General features: G+C 40.5%; 1 protein-coding gene across 1 annotated transcript in view; it reads right to left on the bottom strand.

Annotated features, from left to right (window-relative positions):
* Positions 1-19,206, bottom strand: part of PRLHR (prolactin releasing hormone receptor) — a 98,066-nt gene that overhangs the window by 45,327 nt on the left and 33,533 nt on the right. Inside the window, exon 2 of the mRNA XM_072148801.1 lies at positions 1,637-2,470. Coding sequence (XP_072004902.1) covers positions 1,637-2,052 — 416 coding nt within the window. The 5' untranslated portion in view covers positions 2,053-2,470. The remainder of the gene's footprint in view (positions 1-1,636; positions 2,471-19,206) is intronic.

Raw genomic sequence — 19,206 nt, 5'->3', positions numbered from 1 at the left:
GTACAGCAGCTCTATGGAGTATGTCATATGTCATCAAAGTGAATGTCAATCATAAATGGCACAAGATATGTACATGACTGCAGTTGCCTGGCATGATGGCTCATAGGTTTGCATTATGTCATAGAAAATGTTATATATGAACATAACGAACATAATGAACATAATGAAAGTCACAAGGTCAACATGAACAACAAAGGTCTAAAAAAGTGCAATTCTGTATGGTCCTTTACCCTCAAAGGTCTCTTTCATGTATATGATAGTAGCAGTTTTGTGTTTTGATATTATGTATTTGTCTTTTTGATAAAGTTCCAGACAAAGAATGGGCTCAAGATTTTATTCATATTTTAGCAGGTTTAATAAGACTGCCAATATTGGCAGGCACAGGGTATTGATGGCCAGAAAGGTATCTTTTTAGTAAATATTATCTTTCATAGATTTACTATAAAAACTGTGAATCTGTGGAATAGCTGAGCTCAGGTGCTGGTCATAGCAGGGGCAGCAGAAAGCTTCAAAAAGGTCCTAGATACCTTCTTACAGCAAAATAACATTTATGGTTATGTTATTATATAGAATCGTGTTCCCTTACACCCCTTCCTCTTCCCATCCCTTCCCTTTCCTTCCTTGGTAGAACCTGATGGATATATGTGCTTTTTCAACTATACTAACTATGTAAATATTAATGCAATGCAATCATTCAAGAACTTTAATTTAGTCACATATTTTATGGCACTGTACTTGATGGAAAGCATTTAATACCGTTGATTCAGCCCTGGTTATCAAGGCATCCTTTGACAACTATAGAAAAATGGGGGTAATGCATAGCAAAGGTTCAGGTAAAAAACTGGTTATGAACCCATTAAAATTGTATCCACAATAAATGATAAGGCCTCAAACACACAAACCTGTGCATTTTGCAGGCTACAATCAAGGGGCCATGTGCAGTTGCTTGCGACTTGTCTGACATTGATCAGTGAACTCTGCTCAACTTTAGAGCCGCCACTAGGAAGTTTGGGGTAAATTTTGTACCCCCCTGCCCCCCGCCCACAGAAGGAAAATCCAGCCCTGTGTGCACAGTGAGTTCCCTGCATCTGGGAAGCAAGGAGGGTTTTATGTGACTTAGGGCCCCTTCTCTTCCTCTGCGGCCCCCTGAACCCAGTCACACTAAAACCCCCCTGATGGCGGCCCTGCTCACCTTGCATAGGAAGTAACTACCCAAACTGCAAAGATGTTGCCCCACAGTGCATGGACTGTACCGTGAATGTGTCCAAAAAAAAGGCAATGGGGCTATGAGTTTGCGTTTGCAGTTTGTGCAGCTAGCTCATGGCCAAACCACAAGGTCATGTCCTTTCCAGTTTAATATGTATATTCATATGTACTTCAAGAGAAAATACCTCTGTTAAACATTATATATGGAGGTCCAGTGAAGCCCTATCTACATTTTATGACACCATTCAGCACAGATGTTGCAAAAAAATCACAATATGGACCTGTCTAATATATATATATATATATATATATATATATATATATATAGTTAAATGATTGCTAATTTCTACCAAACGTAAAATAGATTTGTGTAAATGTACAAGGTAGATGTACAAGAGTGACATAAAATAAACCAAAAAAGATTTGTTACCTGTCCACAGCAATGGCTGTCAACGTGAAGACAGAGACGTACACTGTTACTGGCTGTATCAGGAACACAATGTAACACATATACTTCCCAAATACCCATCCCCTGGAGCTGAAGGCATAGGCGAGGGTAAAGGGCACACACGTGGCACACATCAGCATGTCAGAAAAAGCCAGATTCCCAATAAAAAAATTGGTGACGTTGTGCATTTTCTTGGTTCTCCAGATAACATAGAGGAGCAAGTAGTTCCCAAATATTCCAATCAATAGTACTAAGGTGTAGCATGGGATGATGAGCGGCTTGTAGGACTGGATGAGCTGGACTCCGATAAACACGGAGCTTGAATTGGAGCTGTTTAGTTTGACCATGTAGATTGTGAGATTGGCCGTTCCATAGCTCCTGCCGCTGGTGCTTTCCATATTGTCAGCCAGTGTCTATAGAAAAGCCATATTATTGTTACATTGAGATAATAAATTGAAGGTAATTCCACATCTGAAGAACGTCTTTTGGTGTTGACTTAACTGGTCACAGACACAACTTATAATTTCATGAATGTGTATGTGGCTGATATATTCCCTAAGCCAATATTGGGTAGTAAGGCAGTAATATTCGTTCATATATATTTAATATGGAGGTTTTCTTCCAAACATTATACATTTAACGAGGGACATTTTAGGTATATGGGAAGTTATCTGAAGATGACTATCCCAAAGAGTGAAGAAGAGACCACTCCTCTTTCTTCTTCATGGCATATACATTGTATGATATCACCAGTGTTTCCTCACGAAGCAAAGTCCTTCTGAATTCTTCTGTTGGCTTGTTGTAAAGTTTTCATATCTATAAAAAAATAGAAAGAGATAATTTAGGTAAAAATGAAAACATTTACAAACGTGCAGTTGCAAGATGCGTGTTCAAGTAACAGTGAGACAAGCGTCAGTATGCTATGACAAGACCACAATCTGGTGGCACAAGAATAGCTTTCAGTCCAACACAGTGGACTTTTGTTTAAACTGTAAGTACAATGAGGGTCATTTACTAAGGGCCCGAATCGCGTTTTTCCGACGGGTTATTCGAAAATTTCCAATTTGCGCCGATTTTCCCTGAATTGCCCCAGGATTTTGGCGCACACGATCGGATTGTGGCACATCTGTGCCGGCATGCACACGCCGGAAATCGGGGGGCTTGGCCGTACGAAAACCCGACGGATTCGGAAAAACCACTGCATTTAAAAATTTAAAAAAAAAGTGCTGCTTGACACGCGCTTACCTGCACCCACGATAGGACGGTGAACTTCAGCGACACCTGGTGGACGTTAAAGGAACTGCCTTAGTGAATCCCGGCAGAACCCAAATCCTCCGCAGAGAACGCGCCACTGGATCGAGAATGGACCGGGTAAGTAAATCTGCCCCAATATCTTGTCACTAGTTATACATTCAGGTTCCCCTAGATGTATGGGCAGCAGTGAAGGATCAAATAGACTAAAGGCATGGATTGTTTTCCTAACTTTTACTGCCCCTACTGTTACCATCATCGTATAATCAACACTATGGGGCACATTTACTAAGGGCCGTGCACCAGTTTTCTGCCGGACTTTGCATGTTCTTGTGCAAACTACTTGCACAGGTATTTAAGCAAGGTCTGCGCCACATTTGTGTCTCACATGACCCTTTTGTGGCACAGCTGCATTTAGCATTTGCATTTAGGTTTGATGATAAAGGCAGAACACTTTTATTAAAAATTGTCAGATTTGTGTTCTTTTCTTTAAATATGCTGCACAGAAAGGGTTAATAACAGTTCACAAGTAGGATATATACGAAACCCAAGATTGGGCTATTAAAAACTACTTTTTGTTCCATAAAAACAAGACCTCATACTGTAGTGACAGAGAAATAAAAAAGTTGGAAATTGTAGAAGGCATTGACAAAAAAAACATTGGTCATTAATGTGGAAAACCGGAGCAGAGATAAGGGGTAGAGAATAAATGAATCCAGCCAATCCCTTTTTATTGACCATGAAGAAATAAAAACAATATTTAATCCAAAATTGTTACTTCTCTCCGTTTTATTATTCACTTTTTGGATTATGAGACTGCATTTGGAAACCACAACCTGTGATTGCACCCTTAGAGGGTTAAATCTTGGTTTATTGAGCTCCATTTGACATTTCTATCTATATGTTTACATATTGTATTGATGTAATGGAGGATTTTATTACTTCTGCTCAGTGATGCGGGGGGATCAATGCTGCTCGATGGAGAGGGTGTTTTTGTATTCTCCAGCTACTTGTAGATCTTATAAAAAAAAACTTATTTATTCAGGAAACTATAGATTTTTGACACCCACAAAGTCACTTTTAACAAACTCTCACATCACTGCCATTGGTACAATATGTTCTCGCACAAGATAAAGAATGGCAGAGTGATTTCCCACCTGGGGTCTCTAGAAGTGTAATGAGCAACAAAAAGCAAGATCAGACAAACGGTAATGAAATTTCAGAGAAAATGCTTTAATGTTATGTATCTGTGCGAGATCAAAGCAGCTGCCGCAGCTCACAGGCCTGTACAGCTAGATAAAAAGATAGAAATGAATAAGGTCTGCAATGAATATTGAAGGAGGTCAACAAAGTTTGTACTTCATATCCATAACTCATACTGTCATTGGGCTAAAAAGTCCAAATATTTTGTTCACAATAGTGTTTATGTAAATCAGTATATAGAGAGATTATGGGTAAATGTATAAGGTAGGGGGTTTATTTTTTGGACTATAAGGCGCACCGGATTATAAGGTGCACCTGACTATAAGGATGAATGACCAGCAAGTGACAGACCTGTGCACAGTTCAAGGCAGCTGTTGTCTGTAAGTACAGTTCATATATAAGGCGCACTGGACTATAAGGCGCACCTTTGATTTCTGAGAAAATCAAAGGAATTTTTGTGCGCCTTATAGTCCGAAAAATATGGTACTCCAGAATATCCACTTGTTCTAAAATTATACAAAAATCAATAGCCTAGTGTAAAAAGTCTAGTTCTGGTGCTTTATTTCTGTAAACAGCTTGGTACTGGGGCTATATTTCATTATAGGGGGCTATGTATATCATAATTTATCATAGGAGCATTGTACTTATCATTATAAGGGGCACTGCGTGTAATAATTTAAGATCAGTGGACTATATGTTTCCATTTTTTTATATTGTCTGTATCAATGTAATGTAAGTGGCACTGTATGTATTAAGTCATTATTTGTGGCAGTGAATCTATTTAAATTAATTATGTCGAGCTCTGTATCATTTGGGATAATATATATATATATGTAGGGAGCCTGGTCCTGCTGCTGTATTTATGGATTGAGCTTAGTTTGGTCCTATAGTTATGTACTGAGCTTGGTTTTGGTGCTGTATTTGTATACTGTGCTATAGTATACTATAATAATTATAATAATTACTTTAAGAATAATTCCTTCCCTTCTCCCTACTTTCAATCTGCAGTTACAGAACCTTCGGAGGATCTTCAAAAATCCTGAAATGGCTCTTGTGGACATGTGCATTGAGAGCAGGAACAGATGCACAAGGATTTCAAGGATTAAAGTCCTTTTCATTATAAAATTTGGTGTTTGGTTTGTGTGGCCAGGGGCCCCTAAGAAGGCCCGGACCGCCTACAGTATAATTCACTTCTGGAAGGAGGGTTATGCTACAATTGTTTTGATTCATTTGGAGGCAATTTTTAATTTAATAATAATTCTTTTTTTTATATATATATATATATATATATATATATATAGCGCACACAGATTCTGCAGCGCTGCACAGAACTTGCCAAATCGTTCCCTGTCCCCAATGGGGCTCACAATCTAATCAACCTACCAGTATGTTTTGGAGTGTGGGTGGAAACTGGAAGACCTGGAGGAAACCCACGCAAACACGGAGAGAACATACAAACTCTTTGCAGATGTTCACCCTGGGACTTTAACCCAGGTTACCAGCACTGCAAGGCTGTAGTACTAACCACTAAGCCACCGCGCTGCCATTATAAATATTTTAACATTTTTTTTTTTTATCTCCCCCAGTGTTTTGCAGAGCATAGTTCATCTTTCTTTTAGTTCAGATTACCCACAGTAGTAATAGTAATAGTTTTGTCTGGCCTCTATGGTCCTCTATAAAAACTATAGACCCTATAGACTATTAAATGACAGCCACTTGGTCTAACATGGTAAAGTCCTAGAGCAACCAAGTCAAAGTTTAAACTTCAATCTATTAAAGAATATCTGAAGAATGTATCATCTGATCTGACTCTTGTGTTGAGAGGCGCATATAATATTGTGTGCACACAGGCTAAAACAGCCGGCATCTCAGAAGAAAGCAAAGAAGGAGATGAGAGCACAAAACTGTGAAACTCACATATTAGGAGAGGAGATTGTGATGCCGTTGGACGTGCCTGGGGCGTCTTAGTCCCAGCGGGAGAGTAATTAGTACAGTATATGTTTATACTACAAAGACTTATTCAGAGATACTTAGGAAACAGAAGAATAAGCCCCGGGGAAGCAACTTCACTGCAGAATATTATAAAGAAGGCGAGAGGAAAGGTCATTCTTCAATAAGATCTGCCAGACACAGAAAATGAAGGGCATATAAAGTGTGTATTATGTAGTCTAAGGTTATATTAATCCAGCTCTATTAGATTACACATCTCTACAATACAGCACAATAGATTTAATATTAGATCAGCAATGATGTCGACTGCCAAGCTCCAAGTGGCTCTATAAGCATTTATTATTTTTACTTGCCTGAGCTGAGGCTGTGGCCATGTCTATCCGTGCATTGCTTTTCTCATTTTTTACTTATTTCTGGGGCTCAGCTGCATTAAAAAGGTACCAATAGTAGTAGCCCCTGACCAAATTTCACAAAGAAACTCATATGCATAATGACAAGCACCTGTCAAGAAAGCTTATTACCAAAAAAAATATCAATTGATTGGCAGAAAGTATGATGGACTGTTCGGCGGAACGATCTCTCCCGGCCAGGTGTCAGATAGATAGTGTCTGATCCTGGCTTTAGATTGGTCCCATAGCCCCCTATGGGCGGTAGCTGGATGTAAATATTTTTTTTCTCGTATTCTTTTTTTCTTCTTGTGCTTTTTTGTTTTTTTTCTCTGTTTTTTCTTCATTGCATATATAATTCTTTTTAGAAAGCCTATGTCAATAAAAATTGGTGTTATCATACTGTTTATATCAGATGAGGGTCTGCGGCGAATGAGAATAGGCGGATGGTATCTTGAAAAATTTAATGGGAATGGATAGCATGCATATTCTCAGTTGGAATGTATGTGGCCTAAATCTTCCAGTAAAGAGACACACAGTTTGGAAAGAGGTTAAGAGAAATAATTGTGACCTAGTACTCCTACAAGAAACGCACTTGTTAGACAAAGATAATTATAGATTCACTGACTCCCAGTTCCCGACAATATTTTTTGCGGCAAATGAAAAAAAAAAAAAAAAGAGAGGGGGAGTACTAATAGCCATAAATAAAAAAGTAAAATTTAGATTGATTAAAAATATAAGTGATAAAGAAGGCAGGTATATCATATTGGAGTGCGAAATTTTTGATGAACTATTTACCATAGTTAATATCTACGCGCCGAATGTGGGCCAGAAAAAGTTTGTATTGAAAGTATTAGATAAAATAAAAGATACCCTTAAAGGTAAACTTATACTAGCTGGGGACTTTAATACGGTGATTGATTCTCGGATAGACCGCTCCAATAGAATTAATACTTCTCATATCGATCTTAAAAAATTATTTATTGATCAAGATCTGCATGATATATGGCGATATGCACATGGTAGTGAAAGAAATTATACCTTCTTCTCTAACAGACATCAATCCTATTCTAGGATAGAATTATTGAATAGAATTCTAAATACAGAAATTCTCCCTATCACATGCTCTGATCATGCACCAACGACCATGACTGTAATAATGCATAAAATCCCATTTTCTAATAATAATTGGAGATTAAAGTTTAGGACTTTAAAAAAATATAGAGATAGAGTTGAGAAGGCTATACAGGAACATTTTTACCAGAAAGAGGCAAACCTGTTGTCAACAGTGACACTTTGGACATCACATAAAGCAGTAATTAGGTGCCTTCTCTCAGAGCTAAATCATCGCTTAAAAAGGGAAGAAAATCAAGAGAGAGATTCCCTAATAGGAAAAATTGCATGTTTAGAAGAATTACATAAAAAATCTCCTACAGATCAAATCAACATTCATTTATTAGAGTTAAGACAGAGTCTTCAACAGCTTATGGAAAAGGACTATGTTAAGAACCTATTTAAATCAGGAATGACAAAATATAAAGTAGGATTGAGGGCCAAAGAAGTATTATCTAATAAATTAAAGAAAGAACAAATAGATAGGAAAATTGATAAATTAATATTTAATGGTCAAGAAATATATGACCCACAAAAAATATTAGATAGGTTCAGTGATTACTACTCAAACTTGTATAATTTGGCATTAGCCGGAGAAGTTGATAGCCCTTCAAGCAAAAGTATGAAGGAATATCTGATGACCCTGGGTCTCCCAGAATTGAATCCTGGTCAAAATAAGATTCTGGACGCAGCATTTACGCTGGGAGAAGTTAAACTGGCTATTGAAAGATTAAAAAAAGGGAAATCCCCGGGCCCTGATGGTTTTTCGAATGATTACTATATTGAAATGAAGGACACCTTGATACCTCACCTCACCAACTTGTTTAACACATTTAGGGCAGGGGAGAGAATTCCAGAGGAAATGGTATTGGCAAAAGTAGTCACCATACACAAGGAAAATAAAGACCCAACTCGTCCTGATAATTATAGACCAATTTCCCTTCTAAATAGTGATCTAAAAATCCTTTCGTCCATAATAGCCTCCAGACTGTCCCTAGTTATAAATACATTGATAAATTTAGATCAAGTAGGATTTATGCCGAGAAAACAAACTAGGGACGCTACACGCAGAATAATTAACCTAATACAATTAGCGGGGCTTCAGGAATCCCCATGTGCAGTCCTGTCAATTGATGCTGAAAAAGCATTTGACAGGGTGCACTGGGGGTTCCTCGAAGCTGTCCTGATTCAATTTGGTTTCTCCTCCATATTTTTGGGATTAATAATGTCCCTATACTCTTGCCCGAAAGCATATGTGTCTGGAATGGGACTTATTTCGAAAAAGTTCTCTATATCAAATGGAGTGAGGCAGGGATGTCCTCTATCTCCATTGATTTTTAACTTAATGATGGAACCACTAGCCCAAGCCATAAGAAGAAATCCAGGCATTCATGGGATCAAAAGTAGAGACTCAGAACATGTGATAGGGCTATATGCCGATGATATAATCATCACTTGTATGGATCCACTCTCTTCTCTAGAGGAGATAAGGAAAACTATTACTAAATACTCTAGTCTATCCTATTATAAAATAAATGAAACAAAAAGTAATATTTTCTTGATAAATGAAACTAGTGATCTTAAACAAAAAATCAGTTCAAAGTTTTCTTTTGCCTGGGCAAAAAACGGTACAAAGTATTTGGGAATTATGTTAGGACCTACTCTAGAAGTAATTATTAATTTGAATAGTTCGGACTTGATAGATAAATTAAAAACTTTGATTAAAAAACTACCAAATTCATTATCATGGCTTGAGAGAATAAGTGCCATCAAAAGTAACCTACTTCCTACAATACTATACTATTTTCGTTGTATTCCCCTATCATTTGCAGAGTCCACTCTCAAGATAATTAAGAAAATTTTGATCCAGTTTGTCTGGAATAACAAGCCTCCAAGAGTTTCCAGCCAAACACTATATGTGAATAGATGGTGGGGAGGGGCAGGCCTCCCAAACATATTGATATATCATCAAGCGGTAATCTTGGAGGCTTGCAAGAGATGCTGGATAGAGAGCCCTCCGGAAAACTGGATGCAGATAGAGGCGGAGTTTGCGTCATATGAGTTATTAAAAGATCTGCTCATAGCTACTAATTTGGATCTGAAGAAAAGTTATATCCAGCTTCTCGATACCACAAGGTTAATGCTTGTGGTATGGATCAAATTTTGTAGAAAACAGCAGAGGATTAAAAAACACTTAATACTTGAACCATCAGATATGAGAATGGCCACTCTGAGTGCCTGTATAAGTGATATAAATCTGAACGTCTGGAAAAGGCAGGGGGTCTCAACATTAGCTGATATTTGGACTGAGGATGGTATATGCATGTTTGATCTCATAAGGGGAAAATTTGGTATTCCAGCTACAGAATTTATGGTGTATGCAAGGCTGAAATTCTTCGTAAGATCGGTTAGAAACGTTATGTGCATTGGAACTAATGAGTTAAATCCATCCAGATTTTTTAGGTTTTTGACATCAAAAGCTAAATACAAAGGTGGTATATCAATAGCATATTCAGAACTTGTGGAGTCCTCTAGCGATGGGAAACTTGGATACATGACTGTATGGGAGCAGGAAATAGGGAGACCTTTTCCGTTAGCGGACTGGCTTAATGCTACTAGAGAGATTAATAAGAATACGTTATGCTTAAATTATCATGAGATATTAATCAAGATTCATATGAGATGGTATACTCCTCCTGCACGGCTTGCTAACATGTTTTTTGATCAATCTGATTTATGTTGGAGACGTTGTGGGAAAAAAGCAACTCTATACCATATATTGTGGTCATGCCCTAAGCTAAGTAGCTACTGGCAGGGTGTTGGAAAAATTATAGAACTAGTAGCAGGGGGCTCCCTTGGACTTTCACCAGAATGGGCACTTTTAAACATTGTGACAAGGGATTTACAAAAGAAAATTTATAAATATAAATGGGTTATTAATAAAATCTTGACAGCAGCTAGGGTTATACTTGTTAAAAAATGGAAGGATGAAACCAATCCGACTATTACTGAAATAATTTCTTTGGTTAATTCCACATGGAGAATGGAAAAATGCCTTGGGGAACAAGGTATTATAAAGAGTAACGAGCTAGATGAATTGTGGAAATCATGGCCAGGTTATGATAGGAATATGGCATAAAATCCCTCTCATATTCAATGATGACACCAGAGAGTCAATCATAAAACCTATCTTTTTTTTCCCCTGTGTTTTCCTTAATTCTTATTTTTTTTTCTCTTTTCTCTTTTTTTTTTTTTTTTTTTTTCTTTTTCTTTTTCTTCTCTTTTTTTCTTTTTTTTTACATCTTCTACCCCTTACAAGGTTCAGTGAATATTGTATGAACTATGTATGATATGTAACAATTGAAATGCAATTGCTGTTTACCTTTTGTCGAGTTTAAATATTGGAACTATAGAGTATGTATTTTTTTGTAAAAACAATAAAAAAAAAAAAAAAAAAAAAAAAAAAAAAAAAAAGAAAGCTTATAAAGTGCTCTCCAAAATGCTGGTAAGACCACATCTAATAAATGAGTTGCCACATTCCCTTTTTGCAATGCTAGTCTGAGAGGTAGTATTGGTTTGAAACCTTGAAGTATTTTGCTCATCTGGCTCTTAATGATCTCATAAGCCAGCTATAGAGCTATCCTTGGGGCTGGGTTTCTCTGCCAGTGATTGTGGTTGCACCTGTTCTTGGCTGTAGCTGTTGGCTGACCTGCACTATAATTGCCTAAACTATTGATACGTTTCCTGTCCACCCTTTGTTCCCTGATTTGGTACTACATTGCCTACTAGTTTTTGACCTCACCAAATATTCACCTGATCATGATGTTGTCTCTGACATACCCTTTTGGTTTGACTCTGCTTTCTGACTCTGCTTTAGTTTCCCCTTCTTTCTATCCTTTATATTATTTAGAAAAGGGAACACTGCTTAATTGGGGGTCATTGCAATAATAGGCAGGGACAGCATGGCCCAAATACATTATTGTGTCTTTGGAGCTTCGACATGTATTTGTTATGTACGTGTGCCAATTGTGTTGTAGTTGCATTTTGTCTAACACTTTCATACTATGCTGTGTGTTCCTAATTTGCTCCACATTTATTCTGTCGCAACAGCATTAAACCAAGTGTACCCAAATAAATAGGTGCAACTGTGTCATCCTGAAAACTGACTTGATTAACGAAGAGCGTCTGACACTATTGAATAATGTGCTGCAACATCCACAAAGCAAGTGCAAAGAAACATAATACACAATGCACTAGTTTTAATATATCTGGGCCATTGCGTTCTTTCTTACCTTTCCAATTGGCTGGAGCTGCACATATATGTGTGAGTGGTGCATATTCAGGTCTGTTCAGGTTTATGTTATAAGGCTGGAAAACTAGTACAAAACTAGTCTTGCTCTCAAATGATTGTAGGAAATGCTCCAGTAAAGAAATCCCTCTAAAATCAGTTGTATTTACAATGAGGCCACTTATAATCAGAAATAGTAAGGAATTGAACATAAAGTACACGAGAAAGTAACACAACTTTTAATCTCCACAATGATTGGCCTCAATTTCCGGGGTTAACCATGGTAAGTACAATTCCCTAGTAAACAACATAACCTGGTAAAAGTTAATCAAATCAAATGTTATTGCCATATTTTTCGGAATAAAAGGCACACAAAAAATCCTTTGATTTTCTCAGAAATTAAAGGTGTGCCTTATAGTCCAGTGCGCTTTATATATGAACCATACTTACAGAGAGCAGCTGCCTTGAACTGTGCACAGGTCTTCCACCTGCTGGTCAGTCATCCTTATAATCAGGTGCGTCTTATACTCCGGTGCGCCTTATATATGAACCTTGATGTTTTAGCAGGCATTTATTGATGGTGCGCCTTATACTCCGGTGCGCCTTATAGTTCAAAAAATACTGTAGTTTTATACACATATTTAGTTGGCTCATGTGTAATTTATTGGATAAATATGGGTTTATTTTCTATTGTGCAGATGATTCTTGTGGTGTTCAGATGAGACTGCTACTTGTACTCCACTGAAAATGACAGCCCTACTATAGAGATTGATATATTTTTTAAAAAATTCAGGAAATTCTGAGAAATTCTGGACATTTGTACTGAAGAAAATTGTATTAGACATTTGGAAATAAATGGCTCAAATGTTCCTACATACAATGGGTGAATGACATGACATCTGGTTGCGCATTTAATTCAATCTCTAAAAGCAGCACAATACATCAAAATATGGAAACACATTGTAGTCTGTTCATGTTTCAGAAGTCCTGACAATCAGAGAACATAAAGCACAGGAACGATCCACAATGGGAATGATAAAGTGGATCTTCTGTCCAATCCCGATGTTGCCACCTGCTGTATGACTGCAGACTAATGGATCTTAATTCTACATTGACTGTAGGAGAATGATGTTGAAGGTTTAGACCTGGTGCAGATGTGCTTCGGGGCAGCCTCCTGATAGATCTGGCGGGTGCCCGGGCTGGGGGGACCAGCATACACATGCCTGGGGAGTACCATCATACATACACTTAGTGCCATGCCATGATTAATGTGCCTCTAGGTAAAATGCTAATTCAGATATAGTCAGTGCCAAAATGACAGGTGCATTATCTACCATTTCCTGGCACATGACACGTAATTGATTTGAATTTGAGCATCATATGAGATAATAATTTAAAATGACCTGCAGTTGGTGTCTACTATCAATTTGATGATGGCTACAGTGTTTGTTTTTAGATTTGCTGTATCCTGTATGGTGAATTACATTGGAAAAAAATGTCTGACCACAAAGGAAAATATGTTGAGTTCTATTGAGGTGAGGACTTTGAAGCTGCTGATATGGCTCTAGATGTTTAAAATCTAAAACGTTTAGGTAGTTTGGAAAGTTTATGACTAAATATACTGTAGAAAAATAAAAGTTTGCCATTTTCAGATAAAATGTGTCCAAGTTTTCCATTTTTTTTTTACCTGCAACAAATTTTGGCAACATTAAACTAAAGAAAAGCAACAGTATATTCAGACATCAGATCACAAGGCAGAATAATAATAACTGTATCAAAAAAATCTGGGACTGTAGGGACCTGTAGACCAGTACCAGTACCGGGGATTTGCCATGCCCCCAAAATAAACCGATATTGAACGACAAGGACCATTAAATTGTTGTGGGTATGTGGATAGGCCACAGCATTTATTTTTTGGAAAAACCTTAGTTAATTAAATAAGAAAACATTTAAAGTGCAAAACATTTGAAAACAAGAAAAAACAATTCTTTGTAGAAAAAAACCTTCGCCCGAAATGGCGGCTGCTGGACGGCAGACGTCATGTTGGGACTTTCCTTTAGCTTACGGGCATGTGAAAATCTGCCACAGGAGCAGCCGCTTCGAAAAAATGTTTAACGCCGGCTGCAACCCCCCACACATGCCAAAGCCATAGCTTTCTCCGGCAGTTCCTGAAGGTCCAACAAAAAAATATCCATCCCGATAGGATTCAGGTGAACTCCGTCCCCAATTGACAGATGCTGGTTGTCCCCTTCCAAGTCTGTAAGCCAAAAAGACACTCCTCCTAGCGAAGCTACATGTTTTGAAATCCTAATATTTAGGATTTTTCTGGCTCTTTCAATCACTTCATAATCCCTGCCTCCTCTCCAGTGGCATCAGGGTATGACCTCAGACCATGCCAAAGACATTGACCTGAATAGTGAAGGGAAGCGGGAAAGGTCCTGCTTCATAAGGGAGATCAATTCCCCTACTTTTACCCGGGCCGAGGTCAGCATGCAAAATGACGACCACCTGCTCCTGACAGTTTCTACTGATCTCCGCTACCTATGCCAGGACCTGAGACCACATCATGCCGTGTGTGCCGCGCCACTGCACCTTTGCATTCGATAGGCCTAAGTTCCGTCCACATGCCCGCACCGCAGCTCTCCGCCCAAATAAATATATGAGTGGCCCACTATCCAAACATGCCTGACAGAACCTGAAAAGAGGAAGGCTAATTAAAACAAGAGGTTAAGGTCTGGCCAAATGTAAGATTTAAAGCAACCGGATTTCCAACGGCTGAGTGATTTTATGGCATCAGCACTCATTCCACAAGAGTGGGCAGTAGTCGCCGCACCAATGCGGAATGAGTGGGTTCTGAATTCTTTTGGGTTCAGGCCTAAAAGGATAAGGTTTTTTTGAAAACAGAATAAATTTGGAAACAAGTAAGGGGGGCGCCCGATTTGTGTACTAGGAAGTTATTGGAACCCGCTGGGCGTAGCTGTATGAAATTACATACATGGAAAACGGGGCAGGGGTCAGAACCCAAAGGCAAGATGTACAACCAAATGCCCCTGCCAAATATCTCTTTTTTGGAATAGTGAATGCATATTTTAACCGAGATGGGGAGGCAATGACTTCCGACTGAAGTAAACCACCTTGTTTAGCGCTGCTAAAAGGGACTAACTCGCCGATACGAAGGGCCCCAAAAAAGGATATGGAGAAATCCGCTTTGAATAAGGAAGCCTCAAAAGCTAAGCTGCAAACCCCATCCAAAGCCACGATAATGCGTTTTAGTAAGGGAAGGAACACCGGTCTACAGGAATTTTGTGTTAGACCCATACTTTTCCACCCTTTTAACAATTGTTCTAACAGGAATTATTTTGTAATATCCCTGCAGTCATGTAAATTTAACATGAATGCTAAACCCGCTAAACTAACGTTTGCCTTGTGAAAAGAAGTGCCTTGATTTTTTAAAGAAACTAGCCAATCAAGAGTGTAATTGAGGAGGAGGGATTCCTCTGCAGGTATGGTACCGCCAGTGAAGATTAACCAATGGTTACAGGCTGCTGAATATTTTTGCCAAGTTGCTTCGGATAATGACTTACTCATTAGTTGCACAAGCTGTTCCCGACCAGCTTCCATGAGTGCTGTGAGCATTCCATCCCTACCTCGTCTGGAGACCCGTGGAGCTTCCTGAAGCAAGCACCGGATAGGAGGGTGAGGAAAGGCTGTTAAGGGCCTGCACTACCACCTTATTATCAGACCACAGAAGTATCCGATTGTTTGCTAAGAGAGGTGCCCAGAGTTCTAGAGCTACCAATACCTGCAAAAGCTGCAGGAGAGTTAAGTTATTAGTATCGCCTAATTGTGACCATTCCGTGGGCCTAGAACCCCTGCACCATTTTTTACCATAGATGGCAGCAAAACTGTGAGAGTGGCAAGAAGAGACAAAAAGACTAGATCTCTTGAAGGATGCCAAAACCGTTAAAATCCTGGAAGAACACCTGCCAAACTGAGAGGTCCTCCTTCAGGGGGTTGGTAACTCTAATAAAATGATTAGGGTTCTGGGTGCCTCTTGTAGCTATAGACAGCCTCCGGGAGAAGGCACTGCCCATGGGTATGACTTTGCAAGCAAAGTTTAGCAGGCCCAGGAGGACCTGGAACTGGTGCAGGGCTGCTTTCTTTTTACATACAATGGATTCAATTTCCAGACACAGATGGGATACTTTCTCCTCAGGTAATTTGAATGTCATTTCCAAAGTATTTAATTCAATACCCAGGAAAGACAAAGTGGTAACCGGACTGACTGTTTTGTCAGGTGACAAGGGGCCACCAATGATGTACAGGGATGTAAAAGTCTCAAGTAGGAGAGAACAGGTGTTGGAGTCCCGTTGACCAACAAACAAAACATCGTCCAGGTAATGCGTTGTGGAGTAAATTCCCGTTGCGTGTCCCAGGAGCCATTCCAAAAACGTGCTAAAAAGTTCAAAATAATAGCATGAAATGGAGCAGCCCATGGGAATGCAGATGTCGTAATAGAACTTTTCCTTGAGGAAAAGGGTCCCCTGACCCTAGATTTTCGCTAACCTGATCTGTGTCTCCTCCCCCCAGGTTAGCCTGGCTACCTTCTAACTGCGCTAAGAAGGACTTGATAGAAGTGATCATGTCTGCTGTGTTTTTGTGAGAGGTAATGGTCGACCACAAAGGAAGACCACTGAACTCACCGGATGCTGTTGTCTGCGCTGGTTGCGCTGATGGGTGGAGCTGCGGTGAACGATGGCTGCGGGCGGCTGAGGCTACAGGTGATGATCTTCGTTCTCCTTCAATTGTCTTCTGCACGGCCGTTGCTGAAGGCCTCTGGTCGCGGGTGTTGGACTGGAGAGAAGCTGAAGGCGATGGTCTGCCCATAGGTGCTCTGGGAGGTCGGTGACTAGAAGCTCTTCTGAAATGCTTGGGCTGGTACCGGGACGATCTATGCCGGCGATGTGGATCCCGGGAATGATGAGTACTCGTGAAAACGCGCCGAATAGCGGCCACTTGAACCTGACGAGGAGGAGCTCTGGTATTGGTTGTAGCGATAACGGTGATGTCTTCTGTGGCTGTGACCTGCGGAGGAGAGCTCAGAGCCAGTATCACCCCTATGACTGTGGTATGGCCTCTGTGGGGTAAATGAGCTGCCGTGATGGTCCCTTGGGGATGTGTGCCTGGAATCCCTGTGAACTGCAACTGGGAAAAGACCTGGGGGGGAGGGGGAGTCAGGCCGACGAGCATGTTGCCTGCCCTGAGTGAGGGCCCTGGGGGCCTCCTGGATTGGGAAAGAGGGGGTGGGTGACCGGTACCTGCTGAGGGAAGGAGGATGGGGGGTGTAGGCTTGAGGCCTGCCCTTGGGGGAGGCTTGTAGCCTACTCAAGGCCTAAGGCCTGTTCTGGAGGGAAAGGGGGAGGCTTGTGGCCCACTCCAGGCCTGAGGCCTGCTCTGGTCAGGGGCGGGGAATTACTCCGGGCAGGGGGATTAATCAGGGCCGGAGGCCTGGACGTGGCGAGGGGCCTGGTCGGGGGCGGGAGCCTGGTCGGGGGCTAATCGAGGCTGAGGCCTAGCCAAGGCCCGAAGCCTCCAGAGGTAGTGGGGGGGGGGGAAGTGGGGGGAAACGTCGGGGTCCGTCCCACGCTATTCCTTGCTGGTATTCGGCCTTGCTGCTGCATGTGGAGCCGGGGATTCGTTCATCTTCTGCGCCGCCTGCTGGAAGGAGGTGATCCCTGGCTGAGGCGGTCCGGGGGGCGGGTTCTTCGCATGGGCCTCCCACACTTGGCATCCAGCTGCTCCTCTTCATCACCAGGGGCTGGCACGCTGCAGGGGATCACATCTTCATCTATATCTTCACTGCAGGGGATCACATCTTCATTAGGAGATTTTGCAACCAGCTGAGGTGAGGAGCACTGGGTGGGCTGGATGGACGGGGTAGCGGCCTGCATATCGGATGTGGGGTCTTCTGGGGCGCGCTGCAGTAGGGGGGCTGATGCAGCCGCGAGGTGCTGTAGCAGGTCATCAAGCCATGCAGACCCCTCAGATGCCACTCTTTCCAGCACCTGGGCCTCCAAAGATGCCATCCTGAGGGTAGGCAAAAAGAGCGCGCTGAGAGGGGGGTCCTGACTTCTCGCCGCTTGGTCCAGAGGCAGAAGGAAAGAGGCTTTGAAAATTAAATAAAAATCCCCCCTACAGTCCCTCGCACATTCTCTATGTGATTTGGGGCTAGTGATTACATTACCACAATTTATAACATAACACTTTGATCATTGATGTATGTTCCTGGTAAACCCTTTCATCATCCTTGAATGGTGCAGATAATACTAGAATAATGTCAAAAAAACATATATAAGGTATAAAAATGAAAGTTTCAGGTGGCGTTCTCCTGACCGTAGAATCTACTGACATGCCTCATATTATTTTCTTCCATGTTTGGTCGAGGAAAATAGTGCAATGTTGGGCTCAGAGGAGTCTCTCCTTGTGGCCCAGTAAAAATGGTGTCTCCACAACTTCCTGTATGATATTAAAATTGAAATCTTGATTTAACGGCTCATAAATGGATCTGCTCCTTTCTCCCCTTTGGAGGCTGGGCCTGTTTTGACTTTTTGTGTTAAAATTTTTTGTTTTACTGCTTTTAATTTTGAAGAGTTTTTGTGGTCAAGAGCCGCCAATTCGGTACAGGCATACATATCGAGCCAAAAGAAGTGATTCTGCTTGCTTCTGTATTTCAATATTGAACTGTGTAGACCACCAGACATCCAGTGAGGCAAAAATGGACACTATATTTCAAGTCCTTTTGTAATCTGGAATCTAATTCAATTCTAGAGATAGGATCATAGATAGAAGGTGTTTTTATTCAGCCATTGTCTTTTTCACTAACAAAGCATCATGCTCACATTTCATCTTTCCAAAGTCAGCATCTTCTCATGTATATTTACAATGTGATATAGGAGGGAATTCCATTTTTTATTTGGACAGTATAGTTTTCCCCACAGGTTGAGCTGCAAAGCCATAATTTTTTTTATTGGACCAAATAACTAGTTCCTGGCAGTTCATCTTGCGGCCGGCAGCCAAGATTTTTTCCCCCACACTTTTGGCCAGATGTCAAATTCATGGGTAATACCTTTGTACTCTTCACAAATATGTTTCCTTATAGACACGTCTTTCGGCGCATGTTACATTGTCTAGTACATTTTTGAATGCAACCTTTTCTAGCCCCACTGAAGTGACACCTAGACCCACTTGTTGGATATTGAACGCAAGTATTTTGTTGATTTCTACGTCTATCATGCTATAACTGCAATATTTCATACCGAAATCAGACTGACTGTCACTCACAACACAGACTGGGAATGATG

This window comes from Engystomops pustulosus, chromosome 4, assembly GCF_040894005.1.
Source record: "Engystomops pustulosus chromosome 4, aEngPut4.maternal, whole genome shotgun sequence".
In the NCBI taxonomy this organism is placed as follows: domain Eukaryota; kingdom Metazoa; phylum Chordata; class Amphibia; order Anura; family Leptodactylidae; genus Engystomops; species Engystomops pustulosus.
Note: the sequence above shows the minus strand (reverse complement) of the source record. Positions and strands in the feature narration are given on the sequence as shown.